This window comes from Symphalangus syndactylus, chromosome X (genome assembly GCF_028878055.3).
Source record: "Symphalangus syndactylus isolate Jambi chromosome X, NHGRI_mSymSyn1-v2.1_pri, whole genome shotgun sequence".
Lineage (NCBI taxonomy): Eukaryota > Metazoa > Chordata > Mammalia > Primates > Hylobatidae > Symphalangus > Symphalangus syndactylus.
Window position 1 is genome coordinate 106,105,243 of NC_072447.2, and position 16,178 is coordinate 106,121,420.

The following is a 16,178-nucleotide window of genomic DNA, read 5'->3' on the forward strand; positions in this document are numbered from 1 at the left end:
TTTCCTTTGAAATAATGTTTTTATTGAGAACACAGGGACACAGGAAACAACATACACCAGGGGCTGTTGGAGGGTGGGAGGTGAGGGGAGGGATCTTAGAGGACGGGTCAATAGGTGCAGCAAACCACGATGGCACACATGTATCTATGTAACAAGCCTGCACGTTCTACACATGTATCCCATTCTTTTTCTTTTAGAAGAAATAAAGAAAAAAAGCAAAAAAAGGCAATACTGTTTTTACTGAATCCTACAAATGTTGGCATTTAGTGTTTTTGTTATTATTCAGCTTTCAGTGTTTTAAAATTTCTATTATGCTTCCTTTTTTAACCCATAAACTACAAAAAAGTTTTTTTTTCTTTTTTTTAATTTCCAAACATGACCGTAGGTGGTGGCTCACACCCGTAATCCCAGCACTTTGGGAGGCCAACCGCCTTGGCCTCCCAAAGTGCTGGCATTACAGGCTGAGCCACTGTGCTCAGCCTCTTTATATATTTTGAGGTTATTTTATTAAATACTCACAAATTTATAATTTTTTGGTGAATATAACTTTTTATCATCATTTAAAAACTTTTATTGTGAAATAATTATATATTTACCTGTAATTGCAAGGATAATACAGAGAGGCAGGAAGATCACATGAGGTTAGGAGTTGGAGACCAGCCTGGGCAACATAGAGAAACCCGTCTCTACGAAAAATACAAAAATTAGCCATGCAATGTGGCATGCACCTGTAGTCCCAGCTACTTGGGAGGCTGAGGTGGTATCATCAATTGAGCCCAGGAGGCAGAGGTTGCAGTGAGCCATGATCGCACCACTGCACTCCAGCCCAAGCGACAAAGTGAGAACCTATCTCAAAATAATAAATAAATAAATAAATAAATAAAATAAAAATTTCAACAAGGAGGAGCTGGTACCATTCCTTCTGAAACCATTCCAATCAATAGAAAAAGAGGCAATTCTCCCTAACTCATTTTATGAGGCCAGCATTATCCTGATACCAAAGCCTGGCAGAGACACGACAAAAAAAGATAATTTTAGACCAATATCCCTGATGAACATCGATGCAAAAATCCTCAATAAAACTGGCAAATCGAATCCAGCAGCACATCAAAAAGCTTATCCACCATGATCAAGTGGGCTTCATCCCTGGGATGCAAGGCTGCTTCAACATATGCAAATCAATAAACGTAATCCAGCATATAAACAGAACCAATGACAAAAACCACATGACAATCTCAACAGATACAGAAAAGGCCTTTGACAAAATTCAACAATTCTTCATGCTAAAAACTCTCAATAAATTAGGTATTGATGGGACGTATCTCAAAATAATAAGAGCTATCTATGACAAACCCACAGCCAATGTCATATGGAATGGGCAAAAACTGGAAGCATTCCCTTTGAAAACTGGCACAAGACAGGGATGCCCTCTCTCACTTCTCCTATTCAACATAGTGTTGGAAGTTCTGGCCAGGGCAATCAGGCAGGAGAAGGAAATAAAGGGTATTCAATTAGGAAAAGAAGAAGTCAAATTGTCCCTGTTTGCAGATGACATGATTGTATATCTAGAAAACCCCATTGTCTCAGCCCAAAATCTCCTTAAGCTGATTAGCAACTTCAGCAAAGTCTCAGGATACAAAACCAATGTACAAAAATCACAAGCATTCTTGTACACCAATCACAGACAAACAGAGAGCCAAATCATGAGTGAACTCCCATTCACAATTGCTTCAAAGAGAATAAAATACCTAGGAATCCAACTTACAAGGGATGTAAAGGACCTCTTCAAGGAGAACTACAAACCACTGCTCAATGAAATAAAAGAGGACACAAACAAATGGAAGAACATTCCATGCTCATGGGTAGGAAAAATCAATATCGTGAAAATGGCCATACTGCCCAAGGTAATTTATAGATTCATTGCCATCCCCATCAAGCTACCAATGACTTTCTTCACAGAATTGGAAAAAACTACTTTAAAGTTCATATGGAACCAAAAAAGAGCCCGCATTGCCAAGTCAATCCTAAGCCAAAAGAACAAAGCTGGAGGCATCACGCTACCTGACTTCAAACTATACTACAAGGCTACAGTAACCAAAACAGCATGGTACTGGTACCAAAACAGAGATATAGATCAATGGAACAGAACAGAGCCCTCAGAAATAATGCCACATATCTACAACCATCTGATCTTTGACAAACCTGACAAAAACAAGAAATGGGGAAAGGATTCCCTATTTAATAAATGTTGCTGGAAAAACTGGCTAGCCATATGTAGAAAGCTGAAACTGGATCCCTTCCTTACACCTTATACAAAAATTAATTCAAGATGGATTAAAGACTTACATGTTAGAGCTAAAACCATAAAAACCCTAGAAGAAAACCTAGGCAATACCATTCAGGACATAGGCGTGGGCAAGGACTTCATGTCTAAAACACCAAAAGCAATGGCAATGAAAGCCAAAATTGACAAATGGGATCTAATTAAACTAAGGAGCTTCTGCACAGCAAAAAAAAACTACCATCGGAGTGAACAGGCAACCTACAGAATGGGAGAAAATTTTTGCAATCTACTCATCTGACAAAGGGCTAATATCCAGAATCTACAATGAACTCAAACAAATTTACAAGAAAAAAACAAACAACCCCATCAACAAGCGGGTGAAGGATGCAAACAGACACTTCTCAAAAGAAGACATTTATGCAGTCAAAAGACACATGAAAAAATGCTCATCACTGGCCATCAGCGAAATGCAAATCAAAACCACAATGAGATACCATCTCACACCAGTTAGAATGGCGATCATTAAAAAGTCAGGAAACAACAGGTGCTGGAGAGGATGTGGAGAAATAGGAACACTTTTACACTGTTGGTGGGACTGTAAACTGGTTCAACCATTGTGGAAGACAGTGTGGTGATTCCTCAGGGATCTAGAACTAGAAATACCATTTGACCCAGCCATCCCATTACTGGGTATATACCCAAAGGATTATAAATCATGCTGCTATAAAGACACATGCACTGCACACATATGTTTACTGAGGCATTATCCACAATAGCAAAGACTTGGAACCAACCCAAAAGTCCCACAACGATAGACTGGATTAAGAAAATGTGGCACATATACACCATGGAATACTATGCAGCCATAAAAAAGGATGAGTTTATGTCCTTTGTAGGGACATGGATGAAGCTGCAAACCATCATTCTCAGCACACTATTGCAAGGACAAGAAACCAAACACCGCATGTTGTCACTCATAGGTGGGAATTGAACAATGAGAACACTTGGACACAGGAAGGGGAACATCACACACTGGGGCCTGTTGTGGGGTTGGGGGAGTGGGGAGGGATAGCATTACGAGATATACCTAATGTAAATGACGAGTTAATGGGAGCAGCACACCAACATGGCACATGTATACATACGTAACAAAGCTGCACGTTGTGCACATGTATCCTAAAACTTAAAGTATAATAAAAAATTTTCAAATACATGGTTTTTGAAACATATTACCTTGTTATTTATTTCTATCCTAATTGCATTTTGGTCAAATAAAGTGATTATTATGACACTGATTCTTGGAAATTTGTTGAGATCTGTTTTATGTCCAAATTCATGATCATTTTTATAAATAGTCCCTGTATGCTTGAGAAGAAAGTGTGTTCTCCTATTATTTGGTGCAGGATTTTGTGTATGTCCATTAAATCAGATTGTTGACCACATTGCTCAATATTCTATATCTTTACTATCAAGATATATTAATAGAATACTTTTTGTTCTCCCTATTCTTTAGATACTTTAGAGAAGCATGTTGTATTCTTCCGTGCGATTGTTGATTTGTTCATTTCTTTTTATAGTTCCATAACATTTTTCTTTATATATACATATATATGTTTTGAGATGGAATCTCGCTCTGTCACCCAGGCTAGAGTGCAATGGTGCCATCTCGGCTGACTGCTACCTCTGCCTCACTGGTTCAACCGATTCTTTTGCCTCAGCCTCCTGAGCAGCTGAGATTATGGGCATGCATCACCATGCCTGGCTAATTTTTTGTATTTTTAGTAGAGACGGGGTTTCACCATGTTGGCCAGCCTGTTCTTGAATTCCTGACCTGAAGCGATTCACCTGCCTCGGCCTCCCAAAGTGCTGGGATTACAGGCTGAGTCACTGTGCCTGGCCTCTTTATATATTTTGGGGTTATTTTATTAAATACTCACAAATTTATAATTTTTTGGTGAATTTAACTTTTTATCATCATTTAAAAACCTTTATTGTGAAATAATTATATATTTACCTGTAATTGCAAGGATAATACGGAGTGGTCTTCTGTACCTTTCTTCACACTTTCCCCCAATGGCTACATCTTATATGACTGTAGTACAATATTAAAATGAGGAACTTGATACTGGTAGAAAATGCGTCATATAGTTCTATACCATTGTATCACACCACTGCAATCAAGATACAGAACTATTCTATCCCCACAAAGATATCCTTTGTGCTGTCCCTTTCTAGTGATACACACTATGTACCCCGCCACCCCTAACACCTGGCAACCATGAATCTGTTTTCTATTTCTATAATTTTTTTCATTTTAAGACTATTATACAAGGAACTCAACTCAAGAGCAAAATCCCAAATAATTTCATTAAAGTGGGCAAAGGATCTCAACAGACATTTCCCTAAAGAAGACATACAAATGGCCAACAGGTATATGAAACAATGCTCTACATCAGTAATTATCAAATAAATGCAAATCAAAACCAGAATGAGATATCAACTCACTCCATTTAGAATGGCTACTATCAAAAAAACAAAAAATAACATGCTGGTTAGGATGCGGAGAAAAGGGGACACTTATACACTGTTGGTGGGAATATAAATTTGTACAGCCATTACAGAAAAGAGTATAGGGGGTTGTCAAAAACAACAAAACTAGAACTATCATCCAATCTAGCAATCCCATCACTGGATATTTATCCAAAGAAAAGAAAATCAGTATATCAATGGGATACTTGCACCCCCATGTTTATTGCAGCACTATGCACAATAATCAAGATTTGGAAGCAATCTAAGTGTCCATCAATGGATGAATGGATAAAGAAAATATGTTATACATACACAGTGTAATACTATTCAGCCATAAAAAGTATGAAATCCTGTCATTTGCAGCAACATGGATAGAACTGGAGGTCATTATGTTAAGTGAAATAAGCCAGGCACAAAAAGGCAATTGCATGTTCTCACTCACATGAGGGAGCCAAAAAAAAGTTCATCTAATGGAGGTAGAGAGTAGAATGATAGTTACCTGAGGCTGGGAATGGGGCGAGGCGGGTAGCAGGGGATGAAGAGAGGTTGGTTAATGAGTACAAACATACAGTTAGATAGAAGAAATAAGTTATAGAGTTCGATAGCACAGCAGGGTGACTATAGTTAACAATAATTCAAAATAGCTAGAAGATTTGAAATGGTCCCAACACAAAGAAATGACAAATGGTTAAGGTGGTGGATATCCTGAATATTCTGATTTGATCATTACACCTTGTAGGCGCATATCAAAGCATCATACGCACCCCACCAATACTACAATTATTATGTATCAATAACAAAGCAAAGCTAAAAGAAGAATGTTATAAAAATGGAATCATATAGTATGTGACTTTTTGAGATTTGTTTTCTCACTCAGTATAATGCCCTTGAGATTAATCTAGATTGTTGTATGTATCAATAGTTCATTCATTTTTATTTCCAACTGGTATTCATGTTATGGACGTAACACAGTGTGTTTAATCATTTGCCCATTCTTTAACAATGTTTTTTCCTTTAAAATCTATTTAGTCTTATATTTATTTGGCTATGCCAGCCTCCTTTTGGTTAATGCTTACATGGTATAACTTTTCCTATCTTTTTGCTTTCAAAATTTCTGCATGCTTATTATTTAACATGTAGATGGTTTTCAAAATCCAGTTATATATATTTAACAAGTAAATTTAGCCATTTTCACTTATTGTGATTACTAATACATTTGAACTATGTACTTTCTATTTGTCTTCCTTTTTTGAGGCTTCACTTTTCTCATTTCTCACCTCCTTTTGGATTAAAAATATTTTCTCAAAGTGCATTTTTTCCTTTATTGCTCTAGATATTATACACACTAGTTCTATAATTTTAGTGGTTGTTCTTGAAATTTTACCATTCATATCTAACTTAAGTCTAGAGCTAATCAATATATTATCCATATATTAACAATAGGTGAGAACTCTAACTGCAATTAATTTGGACTGATCTAAATTATGCCCCTTAGTCAGGCACACTCAAAATCTAATTCTCTGGTTTTAATATTGAATTATCAACCTCATATTTTAATATATCAACCTTGTATTTTAAAATACAAATTTCAGTGGAGGCATATGAGACAAATTTTTTTTTATATATATATAAGCAGGGCATAGTGGGAACTATTTTCAAAAATCCCAAAGAGGCTCAGTATTTGCCAGATTACCTATCCTGGTTACCAGTGTTTCCAGTTTCACTAAGGAAACCTGGTAAGTTGGTGAATTCAACTGATGTTACAGTTAAGTAATAGAAAAGTCCTAAACTCATTCTTCAAGAGGTCTCTGACAGTCTTAACTGGAAAGGATTCTTGCAGTAGGATTCCTTGTTGTTTTATCTTTCACATTAAATTCCATATTCAAGCCTACTCATTGTTTTCACTGGAAGTTGTTCAGTGTCCCTAGATACAAATACCTGGTCCCACTCAATTCCTCTTCCCCATGAAATTGTTCTATAGGAGCAATTACCTTGTCACATAGAACTTTTGTCACAGGGAAAGCTCTCAATTAATTGTAGACTGTTTTCAACCCCAGATTGGGAAGGAAGTCTCATTTGCATTTTGCCCACCTCAACCCAAATATCCCATGATTTCTTGAGACTCTATTGCTTACTGCCCCATCTTTGGTCTTACTCTTAGTATGAGGCCTTTTGCTTAAGCACAAAAAGATAATTTAAGGAAATATATTGTGATAGATCTCACAATGGAAAAGTTGAATAACCTGGCCTGATGAAGGGTGGAATCAAATGCAGCTCCAGGAACTCCAAGAGGAGGAGTTTGTATCAATTTATCATTGTGCTCTGCCACTAAAATAACAGCCTTGTATTCTCAGTCCTTGCATTTATTGGGCCATATTCTTAAAAAGAGAGAACATGAATGTTTCTTGACCTGTTTACCCAGACTAACAAATTAAAGCAAGGAACGCAGGACTATTCAGTGCAAACGGCTGTGAGAACTGTACCCCTTCATATAGGCCCTGGACACACAATATAAAAGGTAAATACTATAGTACAGAATACCTAAGGAATGTTTCAACAGTCACATTTCAGGAATAATAGAATACTATATAGCTGATGCTCAATTCCTGGTACCTATTGTTATTATTTTACGAAGTTAAATCTTTCAAAGAGCTACTCTTTTAGGATTTAGCCACACCTTAGCTCCTACTTTCACATGTGATGTGATTTAAGGCACAAAAATTCAGACCTTAGGAAATAAAGCATTTCCCTATTGTGTGATTTGTAGCTTATTCGTTAGGCCAGACCACACAGCTCTGTACGGGAATAGGTTTCACCTGAAGATTATGGAAGTTTCCACTGTTAATCAGAGCAGATGAAGCTGATTAGACTACCTGAATAGTGAGGATCAAGCCAGGAGGTGCTGATGCATCCATCTTCCATATACAAACTCAAATACTACCTCTATCTTACCCCAGAAATACTTTTCCAGGACTGACATATTTTCAGGTTCTCCTTAGTAACGGTTCAAAAATTCTTGGGTCTAACCTCACTCAGGGTCATGTTGTTACCACAGCAATTGTATTATTTATTAAATAGCCATAGATTCGATGTCATATGGGTTACAACGATTACAGTAAAACTGAGTAAGAACAACATTAGGCCCTAGGGTCCTCCATCAATTTTCTCTTAGGAGAAAAAGAAAAAAGGCCATCACCTCCATTATTATCACCACTGATCTCTTCAGAAAAATCTTCAAGAGAAGCTGTCAAGCTTGCATTTGTGGATGCAAGTTTTACAAATTTCTAATTTTGCTTAAAAGTTCAAATTTTATTGTTAGTGACAAATCCTGTCAGTTGTTTTTCTTAAAGTCTCACTTCATTCATTTTCAAGAAAATCTCTGCTAAATACCCAAGTCTGAAAAACCATAGTTTGTCTGCCAGTCATTCTTCAAGTAAAACTAATGTTCCATGAAAAAAGCAGCTAATTCAGTGCACAACTAAAATGATTATGCAAATATTTACCTTAGAGACAACCATTGTTCTAAGCTATGTGGCAGAAATGCTTTGTGCGTACTTCCTATTTCACCACACGGAATATTAAAAAGACTTGCACTCGATCATTGAGATTTTATCATATATAATTTTTATAAATAAGGACTATATTAAAGACATTTTAAAATAAATTTGGATTAAAAAAATTAGAGCGTGTGGTTCTAAAGAATGCAATCACTACTAGTATAGTATGGGGACACTGCCTTAATCCATGCTAAGGCACCAGCAGTTTTACCCACCAATACTTTTGCACCATCAGTGCAAATGTCAACTCGGTGAAAACAGCAAATAACATGTTACTATTGTTTTGAAAATAGTTTTGACCTTACTGTTTCAGGGACCTGCAGTAGTCCATGGACTACACATTGAGAACCACTATCATACAATATGATTCCAATTTTATGAAAAAAATACACAGGGATGTATATAATAAACATGTGAAAGAATTTTCACCCAGTTTTAATTGTGTGGACTTTTTGACTGATGCAACAGGCCTTTACATGTAGTTAATGTCTTTTCATGCCAATATAGAAGTATATCACAGTTTTTAAAAAATGTATTTTTAATAGACAAATAAGAATTGTATATATTTAGGGGTAAACATGATATTTTGATATATGTATACATTGTGGAATGGCTAAAGCAAGCTAATTAACATACGCATTTGCCCCATATAGCTATCTTTTGTGGTTAGAACACTTAACATCTACTGTTTCTGAAATTTTTAAGTATACAATATACTGTTGTCAACCATAAAGGGTGTCAGGAAAGCAGGCTGGGTTTGGAAAAATCTCTTGGACCCTCCCACTTTCTAATTGCTTCAGTGGGTCAGGGAGGAAGGTATACCTGCTCATAAGTGAACTTCGGAGTGAGGATGGGGACTCCCATCAAGGCCTCACCACTGTCCCTCTTCTAAAAGATGGCAGACCTAAACCTCTAACCCTAGGAAGCCAACCACTGCTCTGTGCCAAGAGTCACTCTTTCTGCCACACTGCTTTTTTCTCATCCCAAATGGTGACTCACTTTGTCATTGTGCTGTCTCCACAGTTGCCCCCCAAAGAGGGCTCTTCCCTGTCAGGACCAGCATGAGGTTATACAATCCTCCAGCTTTGTTGATCCACAGACAAGCGTCAGGCAGCAGATCTTCGTCCTTCTTGTTTTGTCTCTTACTATCATCATACACTAACAGTTACCTTAGTCACCATCCCACTTCACCCCTCATCATCTCTTGCTTGGCTTATTATAACTTTCTAACAAATGTCCAGTCTCCAACATAGCTCCAATCCATCTTTAATATTGCCACCAGATTATTTTTCCTTTAGTCAAAAATGTTCAGCGACTTGCATAATATGACAGGGTTTTATTTCAATATTTTGGCTTGGGGTTCAGAATCTTCCTCAAACTTTCCTCACTCTGAATTTTCACATTTATCTCTCATCATTCCTCTTCCCATGGCTTCCATTCCAAGCAAATTGGTTACCTTCCTATCACAGGCACAGATTTCTCACTACCATGCCTTTCTCCAAAGCATTTCCCCCTCCTGGAATGCCCTTCTATGTTGTCCTTCAGGGCTCAGCTTAAATGCGCCCTTCCTCCTTGAAGCTTTCTCAGCAACCTCTGCTTCATTTAAACAGATAGTGTATATTTGACAAAGAGCATATGCCCAGGTACTGTTAGTAATCCTTTTGTATTTATTATTATTTTTCATAGAACTTTGTATATATCCTTTTGTATTTATGTACCTTATCTCTCCATCTGGGTTTTAAATTCAAGCATTAGAACGACTTTTTGTCAGTTGAAACATACAACTTTATTGATGATACACAAATGAAGTCTTTGGTGGATAAATTCAAGTCAAAACAAATAATAGAACAGTAGGCCATTCATAATGGACAGGTTTACTGTCAATTCAGAAGAACCAGTAAAAATATTTCTATCCAAGCAGCACGATTAAAGTCACAAATATGTTTTCAGTACAAGAGGTCTATTTATTTGGTATTCATAAAATGGTTCAGCTTAAAGCTGGTGACTGTCACAGATAACATCACTCTGGATGATACATTATTCAACACTGGCAGCTGAAAGGATCCCTTTACTATATGAGCAAGTGGAAAAGCAGTCACTTTCAATTTTCAATGCTTCCACACTGCAAAATCATGAAATTTCTTCAAGTCTTTTGACGGTACAAAACCAATCAGAATTTGTTCACTAGTTTTATAACTTTCACTTTCACTAAGAGGTCATGGTGATTTGCTAAGGCTCTAATTTTCTTCACACACACTCCAGATGTAGTGCATAAGTAAAAAAGGGAACCTTTATTGAATTCTCTATAGTTAAACACTTCTGCTCTGAGATTGTCATAGATAATCTCAAATAGAGTAAGGGCATTAATAAGGATTTCTGATTCCACGTAAGAATTATAGAGGGAACTAAATGATGCTGGCACTTGGGTACTGAGAAGTTTCTTCAACATATCTGGATTTTCAGCAAAATTCGATAGTATTTTCAAAATCTCCACCTTGATTTTTCCACCTCCCTGAGATAGCAAACGGAAAAAGTTTGCAATGGAATTGACAAGCAGGTGTTGGTAGTCATTAGTAATAGTCATGTTTGTTAGAAATTTTAGTCCAACTACTTGAACTGCTGAGTTCAGGTTAGAGGCCATGATATCATCCATCACTTTATTCATGTACACCTGAAGCCGGCCCTGATTTTCATAATTCTCACTCAGGTTATTCATGGCCATTAAGGCTTTTTCCTTAATGTGGGGATCAGTTTTGTTGATCATGTTTGCAATAATTGGGAGGCCTCCCAATTTGCGGATTGTCTCTTGATTGCATGAATAATTGGCATTGTTGCTCAGAGTGAGCAAAGCTACCTGTTGGATGAAAGGATCATCAGATTTCTGAAGCAAGGCAAGGACCTTCCTGAGATCGCGGACACCCAGAATCTCATCAATTTCATAAGGAAAGGGGCGCTTCTGCATGGCAACGGGTCTTCTTCCCCTCCCTCTGCGCTGGGTCTCGGGCTCAGAGTCTGAATCTGACTCTGTGTCAGTCCACCCGGACTCCCCTTCCTCAGAATCAGGGACCTCTGCCAGGAAAGCCTGTCCACCATTAGCAGAGGCTGCAGCAGCTGCTGCAGCCCCATCTCCAGGACGGAAGCCCATCCCCAGTTCGTCTACTTCAACCTTGCTTTTCTTGCCCTTGCCCTTGCCCCCATTCCGGGACCTGGTTACACCCTTGGCTCCACCTTTGGGTACCGCTCCAGTCGCTGCTGTGGCTTTAGGTATAGCCCCAGTGTGAGCCCCAGGGGTTGCTTTCTTGGCAGCTGATGTTCCAGGAACCTCCGCTGTTCTAGGGGAACCAGAAGTTCCAGGAGACTCTGCAGCCCCAGTAGGTGCTGCAGCCCCAGTAGGCGTTGCGGGCACAGGAGCCTCAGCTGCCTCGGTAGGTGATGCCACCCCGGGAGCTTCAGCTACCTTGGTAGGTGCTGCTACCCCAGGATTCTCGGTCACCTCAGTGGGTGCTGCCACTTCGGTAGGCACCACTGTCCCAGGAGGCACCGCTGCCCTGGAAGTCTCCGCTTCTCTGGGAGATTCTGCCACTTTGGGAGCCCCTGCCGTTGCAGGGGCTTCTGCAACCCCAAGGGCCTCTGTCACCCCGGGAGGTGGTGGTATTGTAGAAGCCATTGCAGCCCCAATTACTGATTCGGCCTTAGGCCCAACCCCGGCTCCATCTGCCTTTTGGGCCTGACTGCCTGCCCCACTCTGAGCCTCAGCGCTGGATGCAGCTGGGGCCACTGCCTCAGCTCCAACTGTGTCCAGAGCAGAGGCTTCATCCTGGGCCCTGTCCTCTGCTTCAGCGCGGACAGGGGTTGGGGGACTGAATCCTGACCCAAGGTCGATTGTGAATCCGGCTCTTAGCCCAGCTCTAGCCCTGGCTCCAGTCCCAGTCACAGCCCGGTTTTTGGGCTTGGCCATTCTTTTCTTGGTCTGGTCTCTCCCCCTGGTGTATTTGTAGACACAGTACCAGGCACCAGCCCCTATCACTATCCCCGCCGCTACACAGCCAGCATCCCGAACGCGGCTCATGGTGCAGCTGGGGTTATTCACTGATCCAGGGCGTGGAACTGGCTTGCTTAACGTTAAGGGATGCCTGCTCGTCCGGGTGAGACTCTTCAGTTTAGGCTTAGGCAGGGCCTAGGGGTAAAGGATAAAAACGAGGCTTAGGGCTCTGGCTCACTTCGTGTCTAACCAGTTCTACTTAGAGAAGAGTTTAGGGACACAATGCTTGGTCGGCGGGCTAGCACCCAGACACAGGTGTCAAGGCCTGTGTCTGCTGATTCACAGACCTAGTTTAACGTTTTCTACATCTTCAACCTTAGCCTGCTCTGCCAATGCCTACAACTTCCAGCATCTAAATGGAAGGACGACAGGCAGTACAGACATCAGTAAAGCTGGTAGAGAGCTGGAAAAACAGTAGAGATCTCAGATTCTGCTATGATGCCCCATCCCCTACCCCTAAGGTCCTTAGATGGTGCTCATGCACATACCAACCTTCTGGGATCAAGAGCAGTTTGTTTTTTTCCACTGTAGCTGCAGTTGCACAGAGCCCAAAAGGAAGACAGACCTGAGGACAGATCAGAAAGGGCGTTTTTGAGCCTTTGGTGGACGAATTCTGGTTCTTTTCCTGATTTGGACCCCTGTGGGTCAAAAGTTTTGCCCCTCTCAGGGATCCTCTTTTCCTCTTCAGCCTCTCCTCCCCCAAATATTAACTAAGGCAGATGCCACGCCTCTTTCTCTGCACCAAAAAGAAAGGGCCCGGGGCAGGGGTGTCTTTGAAATTAAAAGAGAGAAGATGCAGGAGGAGCCTCTGGTCCCACACTCTACTCTTGTCTCTGCCACACCCATACCAGGGGGCCCCAGACAATTCCAACCCTAGCACTGACCCCCAAAGATTCAAGGCTGTTTCTCCTTACTTCGGTTCAGTTAGAGCTTCATCCTAAGGACAGACTGAAGAGCAGAAATATAGACTGTCGACGTTAGACAATGAAAGCCTGGTGGATGGATCAGCATCCAGGACAAGAGTCTCAGTAACTGCCTTTTCGTGTTTGCACAGCAGAATGTCAAAGGATTCTACCTCTCAATTCCTTCAACTCTTCTCACCCCACCCCTCCCACCTCAATCCTCCTCCTGCGCAGGCTCCCCAGGCACTCAATCCCTCCTTCCGCTTTGCCCCGCCCCCGTCCGCCATTTCTCCGGGACACACCGCCACACCCCTTCTCCTGCAACGAAGCAGGAGGGGAGCGGGGCGAGGGTGCAACAAAAGCTGGATGGGACGCGGTATGGGGGACTCCTGCCAAACAATTCAGTGTTCCCCTCCCAGGATCACCCGTCTTTCGCTCCCCAGCCCCTAGGCCTAGCGTTAGCCTGCAGAAGAGGGGCCTCAACGTCTGCCTTTTCGGGTTCAGGGTCGAGATTTTCCACGATTTCTCTGCTATGGGCTCTACCTCCCACTTCCCACAAATCCCCCCAACAACCGCCATTTCTCCCGCCTGCATACCCGAGTTCCTTTTCCAGGACTGAAAAGACGGGGGGGTGAACGGCTGTGTGGGCCGGAGGTGTCTGGAAAGCAGTCTGCGAGTTAACAAGGCGGTTTAATACCAGATTCTCTCAGGGTCCCCCCCGCCCCAACCTCCCGTGAAGCCCAGACAGCGCCAAACCCGCCACCTCTCCAACAGCAGCTGGTACACTCATTTCCCAGCACTCCCAAAGCACAGAGGGTCGGCTGGGGGATGGGAGGGTGCGGGTGCGGTGGTGGGGAAAGTCAGGGTGGGAGTGTACAGCCCAGATTGTTACCAAATTGCATGCCCCACCCCCGCCTCCTGGTTACCCTTTCCCAACCTCCCTGCTGGCCTTCTATGCGCTGCCACGTTTATTTCTCTTCCCTTCTCCTCTCAAAACAGGATGGGATGTGGGGTGCGGGCCTGAATGTTATAAACAAAACCAAAGAGCACTGGCTGGAAAGGAAGTAAGCGGATTCTTCGTAAAGCCTATCAAAAGTCTTTTCGTTTCCCCCTCCCCCTTTCCCCGCCGCCCACCACAATGAGCCGCGTTTGAGCACCTCAGGTCTGGAAAGCCGGCCAGGAGTGGGGGAGACCGAGGCACCCGCGGCCTCCGACTCCCGCATCCCTAGATTACCCCTATTCAGGGGTCCCAGACTGTGCCCACCCTCACACCCACCTGCCCGAATCTGGGGGAATTTTCTCCTCCTCCTCCTCGCCTGGGTTAAACGCAGGGCAGCGAGCTGCGCAATAGAGTTGGTACCCAGAGGAGGACGGAGAACGACGGTCAGGGCTTTAAGTACCTTTGCCCACGTCAGCTCCTGGTCACGTGAGGGCTGCATCGCCAGTAAGCTTAGGTCCCCAATTTCCACTCCCACCAAGAGTACGAGCCCCCTCCTTTACTTCCATTCCCATCTCACCCCACCACATCAGGTCCTGTCACTCATTTTTTTGTCTTTGTAGTCCTGGAGGCCTAAAGTAGCCCCTTCTCCTTGCTTTCAGAATTTGCCTTTCTCTGGTTACGTGGGAGGGGCTGCATCTTCTCGGAGGGCTATTGAAAATTTTTACTTTTTTGTTGGGGAATTGTTTCATCCTTTCCTGGGCTACTGGACACTCTTCCATCGCTCCACCTCTAGTTCCTCAGCCCCTAGTCCCCAGGATTTTCCTTGCAGTTGACTCCCTGTTCCAGTATAGCTAAGGGGCAGAGTGTCAGAAAGGAGACAAGGAGTGGGAGTGGGGTCTGTACTTCTCAAATACTTCTGTTTTGTTTTTAAAACTATCATCATGCTTTATTTTTATAGTAAGAAAATTCAGTAAAACAAGAATTCAATGTGGGAAGTAGCAACAAAAAAAGGGTGGGCATGTTTTGTAAAGAAAAAAGGTTTCCTGCGTCCATTGGAAAGCACCATTAATTTTGGTTAATTTTTACCGAATAGAACATGAATTCTTTTGGCCACATAGGAAATAGTTTTTAAAATATGCTAAGGCATTTGAACATCTAAAATGGAATATTTCTCAATAAGATAAGCATATTTCCATATGATCTGTAAATTGATCCACAGAGAGATGTTCAGTTGTCCAATCTTACTTATTTTGGGCAAATAATACGCTACTTTTTTTCTCCTTCTGGGACAGCTTTTAAGTTGCATAAATAAATGATCCTGTTTTGTCCTGTTAGAGAAACACATTTATTTAATATTCCCAAACCATTGCTGACTGCTATGTGTGAACCTCCTGTAATTGGATGGCTGTAACCATGACAGTTTTGAACACCTGTCTTCAGATTAGGTTCCAGTTAATGATTCAGCTCTGGGCAAAAGGAAGAGCTGTGAGGCCAAGGAAACTGAGTGTGGTGGGTGCAGGGTGGTCAAATCCTCCCTGCCCTGTCAGGAGGAGGAGGGTGATGCTGTCTCTTTACTCCCTCCCATATGCCAGAGCCGCTCATCTGCATTCAGGCACCTGGCTCAGTTGCTCACACCCAAAATATATCTGGACAAGTGACCAAGATGCAGACCTGGTTAAATGTCTTTGGCTCCTTCCGTCCCTCCCCCAAGTTCCCAGAGGTAACCCGTTGATGCATAGAAAGGATTGCTTTTCTCACCTGACCCTGCAGCTGACGATTTGTGAAACCTGTGATTTCACAAAAAGGTTTTTGTGATCACACAACAAATGATTGTTGGGGGAAGTTCCCAGGCCTGACTGCTGTCTATCCTTATTCGTGGTTACCAGTGAACCTTGCTGCAAACACTGTCTGCTGCTACCACCTG

General features: G+C 41.8%; 1 protein-coding gene across 39 annotated transcripts; it reads right to left on the reverse strand.

Annotated features, from left to right (window-relative positions):
* Positions 1-10,131: 10,131 nt before the first annotated feature.
* ARMCX2 (armadillo repeat containing X-linked 2) lies at positions 10,132-14,742 on the reverse strand. 39 transcript variants are annotated; one of them, XM_063634616.1, is made up of 6 exons: positions 14,591-14,733; positions 14,252-14,367; positions 13,911-13,984; positions 13,327-13,404; positions 12,905-12,977; positions 10,132-12,547 (listed from the first exon to the last, which is right to left on the reverse strand). In XM_063634616.1, the coding sequence occupies exon 6, from the start codon at positions 12,437-12,439 to the stop codon at positions 10,541-10,543; it is 1,899 nt and encodes a 632-aa protein (XP_063490686.1). In that variant the 5' UTR covers positions 12,440-12,547; positions 12,905-12,977; positions 13,327-13,404; positions 13,911-13,984; positions 14,252-14,367; positions 14,591-14,733; the 3' UTR covers positions 10,132-10,540. The 39 variants fall into 39 exon arrangements, with proteins under 39 accessions (XP_063490686.1, XP_055124291.1, XP_063490700.1 ...); XM_055268316.2 differs by having other exon boundaries at positions 14,252-14,334; positions 14,591-14,712; XM_063634630.1 differs by having other exon boundaries at positions 13,297-13,404; positions 14,252-14,334; positions 14,591-14,708.
* Positions 14,743-16,178: the final 1,436 nt, after the last annotated feature.

Bases quoted from the DNA above. Each gene is read 5' to 3' on its own strand.
- ARMCX2 (XM_063634633.1), bottom strand. From the start codon at position 12,439: ATGAGCCGCGTTCGGGATGCTGGCTGTGTAGCGGCGGGGATAGTGATA.